This window comes from Mus pahari, chromosome 23 (genome assembly GCF_900095145.1).
Source record: "Mus pahari chromosome 23, PAHARI_EIJ_v1.1, whole genome shotgun sequence".
Taxonomy (NCBI): domain Eukaryota; kingdom Metazoa; phylum Chordata; class Mammalia; order Rodentia; family Muridae; genus Mus; species Mus pahari.
Genome location: NC_034612.1, coordinates 1,103,553 through 1,123,820, shown reverse-complemented (window position 1 = coordinate 1,123,820; position 20,268 = coordinate 1,103,553). Strand labels below are relative to the sequence as shown.

At 51.1% G+C, this 20,268-nt stretch overlaps 1 protein-coding gene across 3 annotated transcripts in view; it reads right to left on the bottom strand.

The window, feature by feature from the left end:
* The window catches only part of Ttc28 (tetratricopeptide repeat domain 28), a 422,057-nt gene that overhangs the window by 30,166 nt on the left and 371,623 nt on the right, over positions 1–20,268 (bottom strand). For all 3 annotated transcript variants that reach the window (XM_029533518.1, XM_029533517.1, XM_029533519.1), the window contains one exon: positions 18,980–19,145. In XM_029533518.1, coding sequence (XP_029389378.1) covers positions 18,980–19,145 — 166 coding nt within the window. The remainder of the gene's footprint in view (positions 1–18,979; positions 19,146–20,268) is intronic.

Sequence of the window (20,268 nt, the reverse complement as noted above, 5' to 3'; positions counted from 1 at the left end):
ATAATTAATGAAGTACAAGCTGTGTGGGTGATGCGAGAAAATTGGCTCCAGTGTCTAAAAGAACACCCAGAGCAGTTTTTACCTCCTTGTGTCTATCTGATACTTTGTTAAAGTCCGCAGATGTGGCCGCTACTGAATGCTGCCTGCAGCAGTGGCAGCTGCCCTGGGGCTTTATCCGTCTTTCTGGAGAGAAGCAGAATTGCAACATCTTCACTGATACAACAGGTTTCTATGGTTACACCAGACATAAATATATTATATGTCCTGTGTCACGTGGAAGGAGCAGCCAGGCACTGTGTGCAGAAGACCCCCAGGGGGACAGCACTCATGTGAATGGCTCTCTGCAGCCAGCTAAATATTTGTTTCTGGCTTTGCAGCAGGAGAGGCAAAGGAACTGCTCAAGAGGCTGTCACAGATGCATCAGCCTGACAGCCATGCTGCAAGCCAGCTTCTGCTTTGTGGGGCTTGAAAAGCAGACACTGGTGAGAGCCAAGGGGCAGAGGCCTTGTGTGCCATGCCTACTGGGACCAGGCTGGCCTGGCTTCTCTTGGTGGTCCTATCTGCACGAGTCCCTGTGGATCCAAGTTATTCTGCCAGGGCTCTGCAGGTTTGTTGTTGTTGTTGTTTCCATGCTTAAAGAAGCACAATTGGGTAGTGGCTATTGAGAAACCAAGTAAGAAAGGGAGTTTCCATTTAGGGTGAGACAGGGACTTTGCATACAGGACTTACTTCTGCATTAAGAGAAACAAATCCCTATGATTCCACGGGTGGGGGGTGGGGGCGCAGAATGTTGGAAAATTAACGCAAAGAGCAAGGGCAGTGGCAGCTTGAGTTCTGCGGGTATTTTTTGTTGTGTGAATTGCAAAGCAATGCTTCAAGGACAACTGCCGCCGCCTGTGTAGTCCATCCTCTCCCGCTCACCGCTGGGTCGCAAATCACTGACCCGCCGCCCCCGTGGGTACAGAACAGTGGTCGGTTTTGGGGCAGGTGAGATCCTTCACCCTCTTTTCTGTTTTTCTCCCCAACCCACACGATGGGTTCTGTCCGACTCTGGCTAGTGTGTAACCCCTGATCCTCCTGCCTCAGGCTCCTGAAGCTCGGTGTCATCTTTTCCCATGTAATATTAGAGAGCAGAAAGAGCAGGCCGACAGTGTCCAGGAAAGGAAGGAGCAATGTGATCTGAGGAGCTGTGCGCGTGCTCACAGAGCAGAGGGTCTAGCCTGCGGCAGCACACACTTTTTTCTGGCCTCGAGGAGCTAAGGAATCCCTCTCTTAGGTGCAAACACACTCTGAGGTGCAGTGGTCAGAGGCTGGCTGGAGCACATCTCGGAGACCCGATGAACTAGAGCGGGTATACACTGGGATGAGCCTGGGCTGACTCGGAGATCTGCACGCATCGGGCTGGGGCTGTGCCAAGGATTCCTCCCGGGTCTCAGGCGGTCTCCGCTGGCTGCTGTGGATGCCACACACACAGCGCAGAACCAGCGTCTCTGGGCTGCAGTGGAGAGCACCAGGCAGGGCATTTGGATTTGATTTTTAAAGTCAGCATTTGAGGCACAGCCCAGAAGAGCAGAGCAGAGGAAAGAGGATCGGGTCAAGGGTAAGGCGGGGTTTGACAGAGGCAGAGTGGGGGGTGGCTTCCAAGTGATGTGCTAGCCCTGATGTGCAGCCGGCTTCCTGCCACCACTGCCACCCCTGTCACTAGTTACGGCTGCTCTGCACCACTGGGTTGTTATGGGCTCTGTATAGACATCCATGTCTCTCCCCACGGATAACAGTTCTCTGGGTGCCTCCTCCATGGAGGGGTGTGGCTCCCTTAGTAACCCCATTCAGTCTCTTACTGAATGGCCAACGAGTCGTGGTGTGTGTGTGAGACAGAGAGAGAGAGAGAGAGAGAGAGAGAGAGAGAGAGAGAAAGAAAAGGAAGCACACAATACAGACAGTTTCCCGATCTTTGAATCCAATGAGCTTCTGTGGCCACGTCTTGTGGCAGAACTGGGCATTGCAGGCTCCTGCAGCCGCGTGTTTGTGGGGCGAGCACACCACAGCAGGCAGTGGAGCGAAGATCATCCCCGCAATCTACAGACTCACTGAATGAGAAGGCAGAGAGCTCTGGCCGTGCCCACTCACTAACTCCTTCATGCGAGACACTCTGAGCCCTTCCGTGCAGTCACAGTCAGTCACACAACCTTTGCTTCCGGATCCAAGGTCTGGAGATAGTGAGCGACACGGGCTGGGCGGGGCATGGGGGTGGGGTCCTCAGTGGTGCAGCTAGAAGAGGCAAGATGGACATAACCAAGAACGAGTATACCTCTCAAGGAAGGACACGTGGACAAGTGCTACCAGTTCCTGGGGGTCCTTGGAAGGACAACAGAAGGGGCCTGTGCTGAGGGGAAAGCAGCCCTTATAGGGCCCAGAGGGCCTGGGAAGTAGGAAGGGCAGGAAGATCAGCCTCCGCTGCACAGGCTGAAGGTCAGGGCTGTGCTGGGAGGGGCTTATGTGCCTCAAGGTGAGGATGAGGGTCCGCACTGGTGAAAGAGAAAGGGGCATGGGTGGACAACTTGCTCCAGGCATCGCACCTAGAAACTAGTGGTCCTAGGATGTGGTTTTAGGCTTCGCACTGTTTTCCACGGCCTGTTGCTCTGCTCCCTCACTGGTCGTGAGCAGTAGCAGTCCGTGGGAGGCTCGCTGTCAGACTACCTGCTTGGCATGGGTCTGTCTCACCAGGTCCTGTTGATGTTACTTTCGCCCCATGGCAGCTGTCCCCAGTGTGCACTGGACATCGCGTGCTCCATGCTTTCCCCTGAAATATGTGCACGTACCTGTCTAGCACCAAACCCTCACCTCTAATGCTTCCCACTACAGGAGCACAGGCACAGCTGTGTGCAGTCACCGTGAGGCCCCATGGCCTCTGCTGCCTTTGCACATGGGCACTTCACGTCTCCCTCTATAGACCAGGCTGGCCTTGGACTGAAGCCTCACCTCAGACCCCAAGTGATGTTCTAGTTGCGTTTTGATTACTGGGATAAATACCGAATCTAAGGGCAAATTGGGGAGGAAAGGGTTTGTTTGGCTTACACTTCCAGGTCATAATACATCACTGAAGGAAGTCAAGGTGGGAACTCAAAGCAGGAACCACAGAGGAAAGCTGTTCGCTGGGTCCTCATAAGTTAGCTTTCTCATAGTCAAGGCCCACCTGCAAAGGGATGGTGCCACCAATGGTGGGCCAGGCATCCCCACACCAGTCAAGGCACCTTACAGACATGGCCATGGCCAGTCTGATCTAGACAGTTCCTCAGTTGATGTTCCCTCTGATCATGTGACTCCAGGTTGTTCCCTTTAAGCTCCTCTTCTCCTGTTGCCACATAGACCGCACATAAGAGCCACCAACATCACTTGCCTTTCAAAGTCTGCATTTGTGCACCTAACACAATGATCTCCAGTTCCATCCACTTCCCTAAGAGTGATGTAGGCTTGTTCTTCATGGCTTAATAAAACAGTGTATACATATGCTATATATCCTCTATCCGTTTGTCTAGGCTAGGCTGGCCCCACATCTTGGCTCACAGGGCCACAGTGAGCGTAGGTGCACACACATGCCAGGTAGATAGTCTGGCAATCAGCCTATGGAAGACTCATTTAAATTTCTTTAAGTCAAACCCAGGAGTGGATACTCTGCATTTTTAAGATCATCTGTCCACACTGCTTTGTATATTCTCCAAAATTTTTATGATTAAAAGAAATTAAAGCTATGGGAAAGCTTAAAGATTCTCAGAATACTGAGATGCCTCCCCACCAGATCTTGGCATCCCTGATAGTTTATTGCCTGCCTACCCAGCTGTCTTTGCTCTTCCCAGTCATCTGCACAATTTCCTACCTGGGTGCAGTTTAAATAACTTGCACTGAATTGCAGCTAATGTTCTTTCAAATACTTCACAAGGCATATCAGAGAACAATACTGGTATATGCATCCTAATATAAAATATGTGCACAGAACTACACAAAATGAACTTCACAAATCTTAACTTACACTGAGTCAGACAGGGACATTGTGCTACAAACCCTGAAAAGAAACAAAGTTTCAGTTTTGGCCTCCATGTTGGAGGCCACCTTTGCCCTGCCTTTTCCCTACAGAGATTACTGAAGCTGTGCCTGAAGGCAGAGGTCATGGTCCCATAGCGACTGGCCTTCCCTGTGGCCTGCTCTCCTTCACGACAGGACTTCACCTGCAATGTTCACATTTAGTTCACACCCTTGACCACACAGCATGCAGAGCACTGCCAGGATGATGGCCTGCTGCAGGTATGAGGCACCAAACTGCCATCCTTGTGGAGGTCTCTGTCATTAGAGGGTCTCCTTTCTCCTGGAGTCACATGCCCACAGTGAGGGCCAGAGTGGATCACGTGCCCACAGTGAGGGTCAGAGTGGGTCCCACACCCACAGTGAGGGTCAGAGTGGATCACATGCCCACAGTGAGGGTCAGAATGGGTCCCACACCCACAGTGAGGGTCAGAGTGGATCACGTGCCCACAGTGAGGGTACTGGCATCACTGCAATGGCTGGAGGCTTCTCAGGGTGGTTACAAGGCTATAGTCACCAACATTGCACTGTCTTCTCCCTCTGCTTCCTCCCGGCATCTGTGAGGTCAGTTTTTGTCATCTTACCCCTCCCAGGAGTTCCCTATGGTTCAAGTCACACTCCCTAAATGACTAGTGACATACTGCATACCTTTTAAGATTCTGTTTACATTTTGACACTTTAATATTGAGCCGTTTGTATTTTAGTGAGTCATGAGGTTCTTTGAATGTTTTGAGTCCCCTGTCAGCCGTGTGAGGTGTGGCTCGCCTGCTCATTCACCTGCTCATATGAGTGGCAGTATGTAATTGTGATGCCTGACATACTTTTGTTCACATTGTGGGTCATTTTCTGCAGGTTTCTCTTACCTGTTGCTCTAACTCCGGAAGACACCTGGTGTGCTCCTCTCGATGGTGCGTGCGCAGCTTTAACTGTTGTCTCTTGTGTTTGACATGAGGGTTGAGACTAATTTCCCCAAGACACAGCTCAGTCCCATCAGGACCATTGGTTGGAGAGACTGTCTCTTCCCAGTATATCATGGGATGTCTTTGCCGAAATCAAGTAAGAGTATAAGCACATCCTGCTCCAGGGTCAGTCACTCACGATACCACAGTCAGCCATTTGTTCTTCAGAGGCCAGAGCTCACTGTATAGCCCATACTGGCCTGGAACTCCTGGTCCTCCCAAGGGCTGGGATTCCAAGTGGTTAGCTGTGACTGTCACGGCTTTACAGTGAGGCTGGGGTGTATTCTCCAGGGAGGTTTTTAGATATAAGGTTGCTTTAGATATTATTATTATTATTATTAATTTTATCACATAGTGGTGTTTGCCTGCATACATGTGTACCTCATACATGCCTGCTGCATGCAGAGGTCAGAAGGGGGCATTAGATCTTCTAGAACTGGAGTTACAGATGGCTGTTAGTGCCATGTAGGTGCTGACAATTGAACCCTGGTCCTCTGGAGTAAACCCAGGGCTCTTAACCGCTGAGCCATCTCTCCAGCAGGCTTGCAGGGCAAAGGGTGTCTGTCACAGCTGTCCATGCTGCTGGGCACGAGGCAGACATAAACCTCGTGTGGAGGTGTAAAGAACTCTGTTCTACTGTTTCAAGATGACTCCGGTATAAATTGTTCTTTAACATGTTTTTCTGGTGCTGGAGACTGAACCCAGGGCTTTTTACACACCAGGCGAGCACTCCGTGCTGAGCTACAATCCCAACCCTGCAGGCTTTTATTCTGAAATACTCTGTAGACTTCATTAGCGAAATCTCCTAGGACGTAAGTGAATTTACCGTGGAGTTAAAGTTCGTGATAAGGACTTTAATTTCTGTAGCACATCCAGGGCCTTTCATATTCTGTTTGATGTGGTGTTGGTTTTCATCGAATGGGATTTTAAGAAATTTCTGTGTTTCATCTTAGTCGCACATTTGGTTCAAAGTTCATAACACTTTCCTACCCTCATATGCCACAAGTTTGATGCTTCTCCCAGCTCCGTGGTCTTGAACCATCTCTCTCTCTCTCTCTCTCTCTCTCTCTCTCTCTCTCTCTCTCTCTGTCTTATTGAGCTTTCATTGTGAACACCCTAAGGAAATATGACTGTTTATATATAATATAAATTACATATTATATATAATATATATATATATATATATATACACACATACACACACAATTTCATATTCTTAAAAAATAAGAACGACATTCTACTACACCCGTAAGTAAGTGTCTCGCTCAGCCACCATCAGAGAAGCTTCCTCCTGTGTTGGGAACTAACAGAGACCCACAGCTGATCAATGTGTAGAGAGTGAGAGACTTTGGAGCGCTGAGTCCTAAGTGGGCTGTCTCCATCAAACCCCACCCCTCAGGGCTCAGAGAGCTCTGCAGAGGAGGAGAGGGAACATGCGAGCCAGGGGGGGACGCAGGCCACCAAGGACACAAGGCCTTCTAAGTCAGCATGATTGACGCACACAGAGACACAGGGAGATGGGTGCCGTGTGCACAGGGCCTGCACGGGTCTAAGCCAGGTGGGGTCCCAGAGCTCAGAAGTGGAATCCAGCTCCCATCCCTGACCCAGGCACCCTACCTGACAGCTGCTCACAACAGAATGTAGTTCATCCGATGGAGTCTCACTGGGTGTACAAACCATGCTTACGGACAGGCCCTGTACCCAGCAGTGGGCAGCCGACGCACTGCGAGCTCAGCGGTGTGTGTGAATGCTTCCCGTCTTATGTTGCTCTCTTTTAGTCTTACTGGTCTTCTGCTTGTGGGTCATGGTCTCTGATTTGGGTTTTTTTTTTGTAGATAATGGGTTTTTATGTGTATGTTTTTACGTTTTTCTTTTTATTTGCCTGCTCGTTTTCTAGAGAGAGAGGAGTGGAGTTGGAAGGTCAGGGAGGCTCTGGGAGATGGGGGAGGGAAACCGTGATCAGAATATATTATATGGAAAAAATACTTTCTGTAGAAAAGAAAAAGACAACCCTATTTTTTAGCCCCTTTCTCCTCTCTGCTCCTTCTCTGAGGGCCTGCTCTCCCGGCACACACTCTCTTTAGCCTCAAGAGTGTGTGCTCTTCCCATGCAGGCCCACCGCCTAAGAGCAGCTTCGTTCCGCTTTTGTTCTTGGAGGGTTTGTTCCTTGGCTGTTTGTAGAGATGGGGTCAACAGTGTGCATGCTTTGGAGGCGTCCCTAGCTGAGGACAGCGTGCCGTCTAGACCTCTCCAATGCCCTCAGAGGCGCTCAGCCTCGCTTGCAGGAGTCTGTGGCGCCAGGCATTGGTGTTTGCTGTTGCCTTTCGCCTTGCTCTTGGAGCCCTCTGGCTTCTCAGATTCTTCTCTCAGTTCTGCCTCCCAAACTGTTCCCATGCTACTTCTGCCAGTACTGGGCTCTTCACCTCTGAGGCTGTGTTTAGACACAGACCCTTTGCTGTTATTTTTAGAAGTCTCTGTTTCGATGATGGAACCTTTGGCATGTTCTGTTCACTGTGAGCACAGCTGATTGCGTGTGGCGGTGACTGCTGGGAACCCTCTCCTGCAGATTTTCAACTTCTGAGTCATCTCAGGGATGGTAATAGTTGGCTGCTCTTTCTTTTAAAAATGAGTTGTGTTCTCCCAGATTTTTTGTATTGTGAAGACCGTCCTAATCACAGGCATACGGAGTGGTAATCACAGGACCTCTGTTACATTCCTTTTAAAAGTACCACGTTCTTTCCAAAGCAAGTACTGACTCTGACAGGGCTCCAGTGTGAATGCTCTCCCTCCTGGGCTCCAGTGTGAACTGCTGTGCTGGGCTCCAGTGTGAGTACTCTCCTGGGAAGCAACTCAGACAGAGCTCAGAGTTCCAATATCCTTAGCTAAGATTTCTTCCACATCTGTGACTCTGGGCTCGGCTTGGCAGCTCACAGCCACAGAGGAATGCGTGGCTTTCTCCGAGGCTCCCGGAAGCCAGCCCTCACGGACAGCAGCAGGCCGTAGCTGCTGAGCCTCCTCAGCAACGGGGCAGGCCAGTTGGCCTTGCAAATCTCTCCGGCAGTCACAGACCCACGGGCACTCTGACCAAAGTGGCCTTCGTGAGGTGACTGTACTTCCTTCAGAGTAAGATTCTTCTAAAGAAAACTAGACCTTCTACCACAGCATCTGCACACCCCGCCCCTTGCCTCCCCTGGGTCACTGGGCGTCTCTAACGTGACTGAGCTGACGAGCCTCTCGGACCACTCCACCAGCTCACTAGTCTCACGAACGGCCGGACGGCAGGGCCACCAAGGGACAGGCAGACATGCTACACCATGTAAGGACTCACAGTTTAAGAAAGCACGTTTTCTATGATCAGCTGCAGTTCCCCCTCCCATTTCCTCCCCCCACCATCCCCAGTGTCACAGCTGCCCAAGCACAACAGTCGGTGGATCCTTCAGCAAGAGGAGGCCGTGTTCTTATCCTAGAAGAACCCTGGGTAGAGCCTAGGACACTCCAGACTTCAGGCTCCAGGGCAGAGCCTGGCCAGAGGAGGGTAAGGCCATCCCTCACAGCCAGCACACGCCAACACACCCAAAGCGTGGCCAGGGAGCTGCGTGTTCTGCACACACTTTATTCACACTTGATGCATGAAGCTGCAGTAATAATTGTCTGATTTTCTCTAGAACCAGAAATGAAGCCTTTCCCTCTGGGGAGTATAGACCACCACCACCACCACCACCACCACCACCACCTCCTCCTCCTCCTCTTCCTCCTCCTCCTCCTCTTCCTCCTAAGATTTATTTTAGTTATATGAGTACACTGTCACTATCTTCAGACGCACCAGAAGAGGGCATCAGATCCCATTACAGATGGTTGTGAGCCACCATGTGGTTGCTGGGGATTGAACTTGGGACCTCTGGAAGAGCAGTCAGTGCTCTTAACCACTGAGCCATCTCTCCAGCCCCATGGACTTTCTTCTTAATGCAGAAATACTCAACATGACCTTTCTCAGTTTATGCTTATTTATTAGTTTGTGTATATGAGTCCTTTACTGGCACATATGTGTACCACATGTTTTCCTGGTGCAGATGGAGGCTGGAAGCAGGCACTGCAGTCCCTGGGATGGAGGTATGTGTGGTTATGAACCACCATGTGAAGGCTGGGAACTGAACCCAAGTCCTCTGCAAGATTGACAAGAGCTCTTAGTAGCAGAGCTCTCGCTCTATCCCTTTCTTACATGTGTGGTGTGTGTGAGTGTTTGTAGTGTGTGGTATGAGTGTGTGTAGTGTGTGGTGTGAATGTGATGTGTAGTGTGTGTATAGTGTGTAATGTGTGGTGTGAGTGATGTGTATAAGTGTGTGAATGTGTGTGTATGTGAGTGTAGTATGAGTGTGAGTGTGTGTGTGCAGTGTGTGTGTGAGTGTATGATGTGTGGTGTATAAATGTGAGTAGTGTGTGATGTGTGGTGTGTGTGTGTGTGTGTGTGCAGATCAGAGGTCGACTGTGGGACTTAACTGTCTTCCAGGATTTAAAATATGGAAATATTTCCATTTACTTCAGCTTTATCACGGGGGAAATGATGGACAGGAGCTGCTATCCAAGGTGTGTGGGGACACCTGGATGGGCGTGTACACTTGAAAGGACGGGCACAATTGATGACATGTGCACGGTCACCCACTCCCAACACCTGTGTAAAGTGTGGGGCGGAGGGGCACTGGGGCCCCGCTGTCTCAGCACAGCATCACCTGGAACAGTCCCCATGCCACATCCGGATCTCCATGCCTACCTTGTACACTGTGACCAGCCCCTCCCAGCCCAGCTCTGCAGCCACCATCCACACAGCACTCCTGTGACCTCAGCTTTAGTAAGTCCCACTCCTGAGCTCGCTCGCCCAACATGACTTTAAAGCAGCCCCTTCCCCTTTAAGTAGCCAAGCCATACAAGAGGCTGAGTAAGAAGAAGGCAAGGAAAGGCTGCACTCTCTGGGTCCTTTAGTGAAAGCCACACGCCTCCTCCTGCAGCCAGGTGCTTTGGGTGGAAGCCTTGTGCCCAGTCCCCTCATGGCCTCCTAAGCCACAGGCAAATCCCTGGCGCCACCTTACAAGCTCAGCTCTGTTTTTCTGCTTGTCAGGATTTCTGAGTCTAGCTTTGTATGTTTCCTCTCTCTCTATGCCACTGCTACAAAAACCCCGAGAGAATTTGCTGCTCAATAACAGCCACGCAGCTAGCATTAGGCAGAGACAGGGCTGGGCCAATTTATCCATCTCTTTTTCTTGTATGAAGAAACAAGGGCCCATACCATACAGCAGGGTGGTAGGGTGTGCACTGGCTTCCTCTCAGCAGCACCAGTACCCAGAGGGGAAAAGGGTGTGTGTGTGTGTGTGTGTGTGTGTGTGTGAGAGAGAGAGAGAGAGAGAGAGAGAGAGAGAGAGAGAGAGAGAGAGAGAGACTGACTGTGTATGCATGTGTATGTATGTGTATATGAACGTGTGTATGTGTGTGTGACTGTGAGTTTTTGTGTGTGTATGTGTGTCTGTATGTGACTATGAGTCTGTATATGTATGAATGAGTGTGTATGAGTTTGTGTGTGTGTACGTGCACCTGTGTGTATGTGTGTGTGTGTGCGTGTAAGAATGTGTGTGTGAACAGGTAATGGTCCCAGCAGACTGATTTCAGTATCTTCTGTGCTCTGGAATACTGAAGACGGACTATTCAGAGAAGGGGAGGTGGGCCAGTTTGATGCCTGTCATTCACCAAACAGTTGAGCTCTATGAAGTTTGTCCCCTTGTAACCTCTGACCTATGCGCACAAGGACAGTGATTCTGTATTTCCCTTTGGTCCCCTGTGGCCCAACACAGCACCTGACCAACAGGAATGCGCAGTCATCCCACTGGGAGAGCTCTTCCAAAACTGCCCAAGCTGCTTTCTCACCCAAGCCCCCAAGGCTGCACTCACTAGAGCCCCCCCCCGCCCCGCCCCGCCTCATTTATCTCATCTCTGCTGCCTGATCTGATGCTAATTTTCATGTTTCTGGGACCAAATGTCTGAGAAATGCAACTTAATGAAGAAAGGGAAAATTTATTCTGGCACAGTGGGGCCTGTGGTGACAAGCATGAGGTCACCAGTCACACTGTGTCTGCAATCAGGAAGCACAGAGTGGACAGAAAGTGGGGCCAGACTCCGTGACCTCAAGGCCCACCCTCAGCTGCCTACTCCCTCCAGTAAGACTAAAGTTCTCACCACCTTCTAAAACAGCACAACCCGTTTGGGGACCAGGAGCCCAGGGGACATAGATTTCTGTTTGGGGACCAGGAGCCCAGGAGACATAGATTTCGTATTCAAACCACAAGGCGCTTCAGCTTGCTCTTGCTCTTTAGCTGAGGGACTTGATATTGCAGAGTGTCCTGGCAGCTCCAGTTCTATCTCTGTTAATACTGCTGTCAGCCCCGGGCAACACTCGGAAGTTCTCAAAGGCAGGAAAACTATCACATCAGAGATCTAAAGGGTCTTGGTAGATCATCCTGACAGGAGCACTCCTGGAGTCAGCACCCTGCCTCTGACCCCGATGACCCCTCCATCTTTGAGGCTGCGGTGATTAAAACCCGCTGCTCTGGCACCGTGGAGGGGACCCTGCTCTGCTCTGTGCCCCACACACTTTGCTCTCCTCCCCTCCTCCGGTCCTCAAGGGCTTCAAGTCTCCACGGCTTTAAAATTGCTTCTGTCTTTCAAATATGCCACGGAGCCAAGCCTGTTTCAGGGCTGAGCAGAAATTGCCGAGGCAGTCACGCAGGGGAGCCTGGGGGAGCTGTGTGCAAGACTGACGGAGCCTGCCCACGTCGGAAACGGAGCAGGTGATGCTGGAGGAAGGCTGGGCTTCTCAGAAAGACCTAGGGCAATGCATTTGACTTTTGAAAATAATTTTTCAAACCAAAGAACTTTTGTTTCTCAACGAGAAGAGCCATTCTCCCGTTCTCAGATTCACTGTCCTAAGATACCTTAATCGACGGAGGCGTGGGCCTGCTCTGTAACAGGGTCTCTCTGTTCTCCCGTCTTCCACACTGCTTTCTCCTGCTGCGCTCCTAAGATCAGTGAGACTGACCAATAGCTAGCAGAACAAATGCACGCTTCAGAAGAGGAAAATAAAGTCTGCCACAGTTTGCAAAAGGACAGCAGCCTCTGGGAAGATGATCACGGAGGCCTCGTGCTTGGCTCCCTTGTTCCCCTCAACAACATGTGAGCACGTGGCTCCCCGACCCTAGATGGCTGCGGGCACCCACCTTTGAGAGCCTTCGCTGAAGGCCACATTTCAATTCTAGGTCATGATTCAGGTTCCCCAGGGGCCGTGGGCAACTCCCAGAGCCATGCTGAGCCTCAGCTGGAAGCCTGGGGGTGCAGCCATACTGAGCAGGTTCAGGTACCTGTGGGTGGACAGAAGAGGCCTCAAAGAGGCCATTTCTCTCCTCCTTAGCCAGGAGGAAGAGAAGACAGGTCTCACTGGGGAGGAAGAGGCTAAACACAAACATCAGCTGCACACACAGGCGTTGTCCAGCCGGAAACCCCGGAGTGGCCGGTTACTGCTGCTACCTCCTGTGCAGTGAGAGTGACGCTGAGTGTTGGTACTACAGGATGAGCAAGAGGACCATCCCCGTGCTTCCAAAGACAGCTGCACACGCAGCCTTTCCCACTCTCCCAACTCTAACTCCGTGTCCTTTGAAGATGGCCACTCTACATTCAAGACCCCTGTAGTTCAAAGTCACCATTCACTGTCAACCTGCTTTTTATCTCTAGGGGTTAAAACTCAATATTGAATCAAAGCAAGAAGCAGCAGGCAGGAAGGAAAAAATGCAAAAAAAAAAAAAATACCCCCAAAGAAAAACGCATGACGGCCATTGCAAAACCAGCACACTGAGTGGGCACGGACGCCCCCTCCTCCTTTTTTGGTTTATGCCGTCGTCTGTAGCTATCTTCCTTTGGAAATGGCGATTTTTCATGTCTGTAGTCAGGCACTTTACAGCACTGCTGAAAGTCTTTCCCGCCCTTGGATTTAATGCATTATGACAACGCAGTGCTGATGTGGGGGGGACAGGGTACCCTGTGTGTGGTAGGGGGAGGCGCCGTCCCAGTCAGGGAATATTTAGAGCGACTGTGATCCGGGCACCGCTGCCCTGGGGAAAGTGGGTCTACCTCACCTCCAGCCAACACCATTCTCTATGCCTAATGTGGAGTGGGTGGGCTGGGGACATGGCTCCTGCTGTACAAGTATAGGGACCACTGAGTCCCCAGCGGCCACAACAAATGTCTGTAACTCGAGCACTTGGTCGGGTGCTGCACCCAGGCAGCATGTATGAGCCAGCACAGCTCAGACGGTGCTTGACTTTGATCACAAAAGAACTTACGCTACAGGAGCCCAGGAAAGCATAAAGAGGAGATCCTGACAGAACTCGCCTACCGAGCCTGACATTTCATCACGGTGGAGGAGCACCCCTCCCCCCAGCACTTGCAGTTTAGTCATGACCTTGGGAACCCTTCCACCCAGGTACCATTGCATCTAGTTATCAGTGCCTTCATCAATTCCAGCCTCAGACTGCCCAGCTCTGTAGCAGGTGCCCGGGGAGCAGCTTCCACACAGCAAGCCTGGCTACGCTTCAGTTATGGTGAAGATGTCCAGAAGGCTTCTCCTGGCAGGGAAACTCAGCCAGGGGAAAGTTCTTCCCAAGCACCAGACACGAAGCCATTCTCTTATTAAACCCATGTTAATTAATTAACTTAATTCCTTCATCTCAGTTTGTCGAGAGTGCCAAGAAACTGGACTCTGGGTCACAGTTCAGAACCTTGTGACCTGGTTGAATCTGTGTTATTTCTGAATTACCTTGGGGCTTTCGGGGTTCATAAAGCCCTGTCTGTCATCGATGAAGACTGTGGGTACTGCACTGGGTAACAGCAGCAGGAGGCAGCATCCCAGACTTGCTCCTGACTCTAGTGGGGGGTGCTTGTGTGTCCTGCTGGCTGAGGACTGTGTGGATGTAACAAGGTTGAGGTTCCCTGTTCTTCTCCTGTCATTTTTTTTTTTTTTAAGCACAAAAGGCTGTCACAAGCATCTTTTCCTCATCAGCTGGGCTGAGGGTGGGTCTCTGCCCACCTCGTGTTAATGTACATTACATTAATATTTCCAGGTTCTGAACCACTCTTGCTTTCTGGAAATCAGTCCCATTTGGCTAGGACTTGGCATCCTTCCTAGGTGCTGCTGAATTGGCTCTGGTGTTTCCCCAGACATTTGTAGCCAGAGCACGGACATCAGTTCATAGTTTCCTCGTAGCATCTGGGCTGTTCTGGTGTCTGGGTAAGTCTGACCGTACAAATGTGTTTGCCCTGACTGCTCCCTTACAGGTGCGTGGGTGAGTGGGTGCCTTCGAGAGCGGTGGTCAACACTGAAATCGTCTGGCCTTGGACTGGCCCCTGCTGGAAATGCTGTGCCCTGCTTCTGTCTCTTAAATACTTTCAGATCTGTCCACATGGTTTATTTCTGCCTTAGTTCCATGGTGGTTTGTTCAAAATTGAATGTTATAGGGCGAGCCCAGGGAATTTACTTATGGATTAGAGAGCAGGGAGGGAAGGACGGGAAGATGACAATCCTTTCTGTCTTCAGATGCCTGCTCTTTGACAGCGCAAGAACTAAGATGAAGCCTGGGGTGCAGTGGGGACCCCACAGGCTTGGACTCATTCAGACTACGGATTCTTAGAAAGCAGCCTGTTCTGTCTCTGGTCCCCATCATGTTGAGATCAGAACAGCTATGAAAGTCTGCAGACAACCTTCATAAGAAACATTCCCTCCTGGGGGGAAGGGGGTGTCACCTGACCCTCACCTGAGATTCCTGCCCCCACCCCAACTGGCCCCCAAAGGCATATGGTGTGGGATGCTATCGTATACAGGACGTGGAAGGTTAACTGGGGTTGGGACACCAGGGATGCAGCTTTCATGAGCTGCCATCCATGTCAGGATGGGTCCTTGGTGATGTAGCTGTCAGAGTCACCTGGGGCCCCTTAGTCTCACTGGTTCCCGCAGAGACTTCCATGTTCTGTTGCCAGAACAGACATGTTGATGTGGCATTAGAAATCACTACAGCACACTCAGACAGAGGTGTTCAGAGCTCAGTGAGATAGACAGCTGTGTGAAGGGCAGTGGTGGAGGCAAGGGGCAGGGTGGGTCAGGAATCCCAGGTGAGGAGGCGGCCATGGCCAAGGAGGAGGTTGTGGCCATTGAGGGATGTAGCTGCCGAGGAAGGCATGGTTACTGAGGAGGGTGTGGCCACTGGGAAGGGCATGGCTGATGTGGGTGTGGCCTCTGAGGAAGGCGTGGCCACCGAAGGGACCTGGCCACCGAGAAGGGTTTAGTAGCAGAGGGTGTGGCTGCTGAGAAGGGTGTGGCTACTAAGATGGGAGTAGCCATCGAGGAGGGTGTGATCGCCCGAGGAGGGCGTGGACTCTGAGGGGGTATGGCCATTGAGATTTGTTCGATGGGGGCAAGAATGGAAAATAAAACATATCTACTAGGACCAGATAAGGTGATGGGCTCCCAAACTTGTGTTTATTTCTTTGTGCGGTAAAATTACAGGAAGGTCTCTGTGTTTTCTTTTGGAAGGACGGCAGAGGTTTTTTGTTTGTGGTTATCCATTTGTATCTTAAAAAAATAACATATGGCCACTGTAAAAGACACACACAAACATGCACAACAACCTGGAAATGATGAAAACAGTGTACTAAACACAGCCAGTGTCCCTTATCCTACTGTCTACGTGCAATACAGCCTACCTTCTCACACGCATGTGTGCGTGTGTGTGTGTGTGTGTGTGTGTGTGTGTGCGCGCGTGCACACGTGAAGGCACACACGTGTCTGACATACACACGCTTCACTCAGTATAAAACTATGGTGTAAAATTTGGTGTTCTACTTCTCGTCTACTTTCCTAGCTTCCAGATGTACAGCTTTACAAGCTAGTACTGATTTTACAGAGGAAAAACCATGTGCACAGACCTTTCTGCTGTCTCCACGAAACCCACAAAATGCAGACCCACGGCTGACAGGGTGACTTATCCTAGGCCGGGGAAGCCCGGGGTGGGAGCTCAGCTACCCAGCTACCGAGGGCAGTCCAACAAAGTGGCCACTAAGCAAGGAGCCACAGTGTTCCAGAAGCGCCGAGGACTCCACAGCTCACTGAGCGGAGAACACAGGACCTGCATGCTCTGCCTTGTTCCCTGCCTGGAATGGAGTGCAGAGCTTCAACTCCAAAGACATTCTTGTTCTTGTTCCTCTGATTGAGACCATGGGGGAAGAAGCATGACTCAGCCTCTAGTCTCAGGGAGTGCCCCTCATTCAAAGGTCAAAATCAGATCTCTTCTTTTGCATGTGTGGTTTTATCGAGGCAAGTGACAATGAGGAGGAGGTGACGTATGTTTTCTGTGGGCTAAGCTTCACTGATGGCTGGTTTGGCTTGAGACGGCCTGGCTGTGGCCGCTCTGTTGCTATCAGAAAAGGGCACACTGGACAGTTGTTCCCATGCCTCTGTAAGACAGTTCACACAGCAGGTCCCATCCGGGTACCTCCATACATTTATCAAGCTCCAGGCCTTGGTTTGAAACCTAGGCTGACATTTTGAATTTGTCCAAGAAAGGCTTCACCTCTTGAGTGAACGGTCTCAGCTCAAGGGGGCCGTCCAAGCCGGAACCCTGCCACTGTGGGTGGTTTCTGCCCAAGAGACCAATGGTCATCTCAAAGGCTAACGAGAAGCCCAGCACCTGAGAACCCAGGAGCGGTGGCCTGAGGGGTCTCCAAAGGTGTTATGTGTTCAGGATGCGGTGACCTCAGAAGCACGTTTCTCACCAGGGTTCTCAGGAGCTCTTGGTGCAGGTTACTCCTCCCCTTCCCTGCTCAGACCGGCTTGCTCTCACACTCAATAGGACTTTAGTCTCTTTATCCCCCTGCTGCTGACCATACTGTAGGTCAGTGAGTGGGCTGTCCACCCTGATTATCATTATCCCAGTATCTGGCATAGAGCAGGGAGGGACTTATGCTGAGCAGCTGCTCCAGTCCTGAGGGGTAAAGACAAGGGCACGGTGCCCTTACGTGCACCATGGGAACACCCTGTGCCACGGGCTCTGGACTCTGAGTCCCCTGCCACCGTGAGAGGTGGACCCTGCCTGGTTTGCCCACTCACCCTCTTTTCTGCCAGCCTGCCCTTCACCCTGTGTTTCACTTTAAGCTTGCAATGCTGCGGGCCAGGGAGCAGCCCCGTCACCCGGTACATGTGCTATACAGTCTGCAGATGCAGCTTTGCCCGCCTCTGGTCTGACCTAGTTTCTGGGCATTTATGATTCAAACCTCAGAGGGCATCCATACCTCCGTGTCTTCGTGGTTGGCTGTTTTATCAACCCCTGTGATCACCACAGCACTGCCCAAGGCCAGAGCCAGGCCGGTCTGGGATGCCCAGCAACCTGTTCATCATTTTTCATAAAAACAGAAGCTAGAAAATGACATTTTGTATGCTTTCCTATTTTCTTAAAACACAAAATGAATTTTGATAATGAAGAACAGATTGGTGAGGGCTACACTGTAGTCACCCTCGCCGTGACACTGGCATGGTTGTACACGAGGCCATTTCACTTATGACACAGACTTTGTTCAGTTGGACAGGAGATCTGGACCAGGCGGCCATTCTCTCCCCTTCCTACCTTGATGCTGGACTGTCCAGTGGTTCTTCTGTTTTTCATGGAAGAGCCCCCCTATAAGTAATACAGGCACCCCAACAAGCACCTACAAATGGAGCCAGGAAAAGTACCCATGGGACCAGAGACACCCTGGGCTCCATGGTTCCGGGCCATTTGAGACAAAAGTAGAGGTTCTGCCCAGGACCCAACACTGACTGCCTTGAACCAGTCCCCGCCATTGAGGGCTCTGGGCTGCTGGTGCTGGGGAGAGCTGTCCTCTGGGTATAATACGGCCAGCACTGTCGTCATCAGAGACACAGAGTGAGTTCTGCTGATGCTCCCTCCTGGAATGAAGGCCACTGGTCCCTCTCCTGAAACTCCAGCTGTTCACTCTCTTCCCCACCTGCTGTAAGTAACCCTGCCCTGCTGCATGTGGCTTGGGAGGTGCTAGAAAAGTCCCACTGTCACCCACAGTGTCTCTCTCTCTCTCTCTCTCCTGGGAGGCAGAAGGCATCTGAAGTGGGACGTTTAGGTGATACAGCTATGGGGCTCAGCCATGCCCCTGTGAGCGTCCCCATTCCTTTTGTTCTGTAAGGCAGCCTGATAACTCCTTGAGTCACCCACCTGGACTTGGGTGGGATGTACCTGCGGCTGTTGCCCTGTCTGGGTGGAGTGGATATGAGTCAGCTCACAGATGTGACTCCCTCACAGCATTTGGTCACCAGTGGTGACTTGGGTGCTTGCAGATACCAAGGAGGTATTTGGAGGAAACCATTTTCCACGTGCAAGCTAATCCAGCATTGTACCACCAGCAGCTCATTCCTTTCATACGCTTTGTAGAAAGCTGCCTCTGTCCCCGGCCCTGATATCTGGGAGGCCAACCCTCTTCATTTCAGCCCTTCAACATGCAGATCTGTACAGATTCTGTCTGTCAGCCACAGCACAAACTCTGTTTACTGTTTATAGGCTAATATCTCCTCTGTTTAAGTTGGCTGTCATGTTACCTGCACTGCCATGCTTACAGTTGCTGCCACATCCTGCTCAGGGGACCCACCGCTCTGGGGAGGTCCTTCCCAGCTCAGGGGATTGTAATGAAAGATAAGAGAGACTGCCCACACATGGCAGACACTTGACTGTCTACTTCAAGGACCAAGCACATAAGATTCCTACCAAGTTTCTGCTTCTATTTCCTGCTCCAAAGTCTCCCATAAAACTCCACCCAAAACAGAATGGGATGAACTAGGCACAGCCTCCTACCTGGAGTAGTAAGACTCCACCCCCAGGGCCTCCCGGACGCTGGCGATGTGCTGTTCCAGTGTAGAGCTGGTTGCTACGGGCAAGGCTGCACTGCCACCGGCTTGGAAATCACTGGAACTTTCCACCGAATTATCACCCAAGTAATGTTCGTGAAACTTCAGGATCCCTGCAACAAGGCAGACATGGCAAGGTCATGCATGGTTCAGTAGCAGGGTAGCAGGAGAGTTTGGGCAAAGGCAGAAGAGAGGAACGTGGTGCTGAGTGGCTTCTTTGCCAAGTGTGCTGGGAGCCTGAGGTTTCAGGCTTCCTGAACTGGGGGCCATGTCTGCACGCACGGTGCACACTGTCAAGACACAGGCAAGCTTCTGATGACACACACAGAAGCCTCGGGTGTGGATTGCTTCCTGTGCACTTTTGGAATGACGCTCTGGGGAATCCTGCTTCCTGTTCTTCGTGCAAGTGTCGAGATCAGACCCTTGTAGGGACTGAAATACTGAGCAAAACTAGCCAAGTGGAAGCTGTCACCAAAGATCTTTCATTTCACAAAAGCAGACCATGGTAAGCATGCATCCATTCTAAAATAAAACCAACTGGTCAATGACCAATAACTTTTTTTTTTTTAAAGATGTATTTAATTTATGTGCGTACACTGTTGCTGTCTTCAGATATACCAGAAGAGGGGGGGGGGTGGATTCCATTACGGATGGTCGTGAGCCACCATGTGGTTGCTGGGAATTGAACTCAGGTCCATCTGGTAGAGCAGTCAGTGCTCTTAACCGCTGAGCCAACTCTCCAGCCCGACCACTAACAGTTTAAAGGAGGGAAAAGATGGTCTGTGAAATGGAGGTGGCCACAGTGGATTCCTGGCAATAAGCTCGGGCTGCATCCTCAAATGGCAGTGAGGTGTGCTGGTTCTCTGATTGGATCACAGCCCTGGCAGGAGTTTAGGTCTCATTAACAGCCGAGAGAGAGAGAGAGAGAGAGAGAGAGAGAGAGAGAGAGAGAAAGAAAACACAATAGGCACCTCATTACAAGGGGCTCACTGTAACATGATCTGGGCATGCCACCTGTCAGACTTGTCCCCAACAATGCAGCCGCCACTTGGCATCAGCCAGCTGCCAACCCTGTCCACACGGATGTGAGCTCCTCTTGGGGGCAGAGGTGTGGACATCACTCATTAGCACAGGAAAATCGCAACTTAAACCCGGCATAGGATGGTGAGGGGGAAGAGTGAGGATGCAGCTTGTGGGAAGCCCAGGGGAGCACCGCTGTATGTGGCGTTGGGGGTG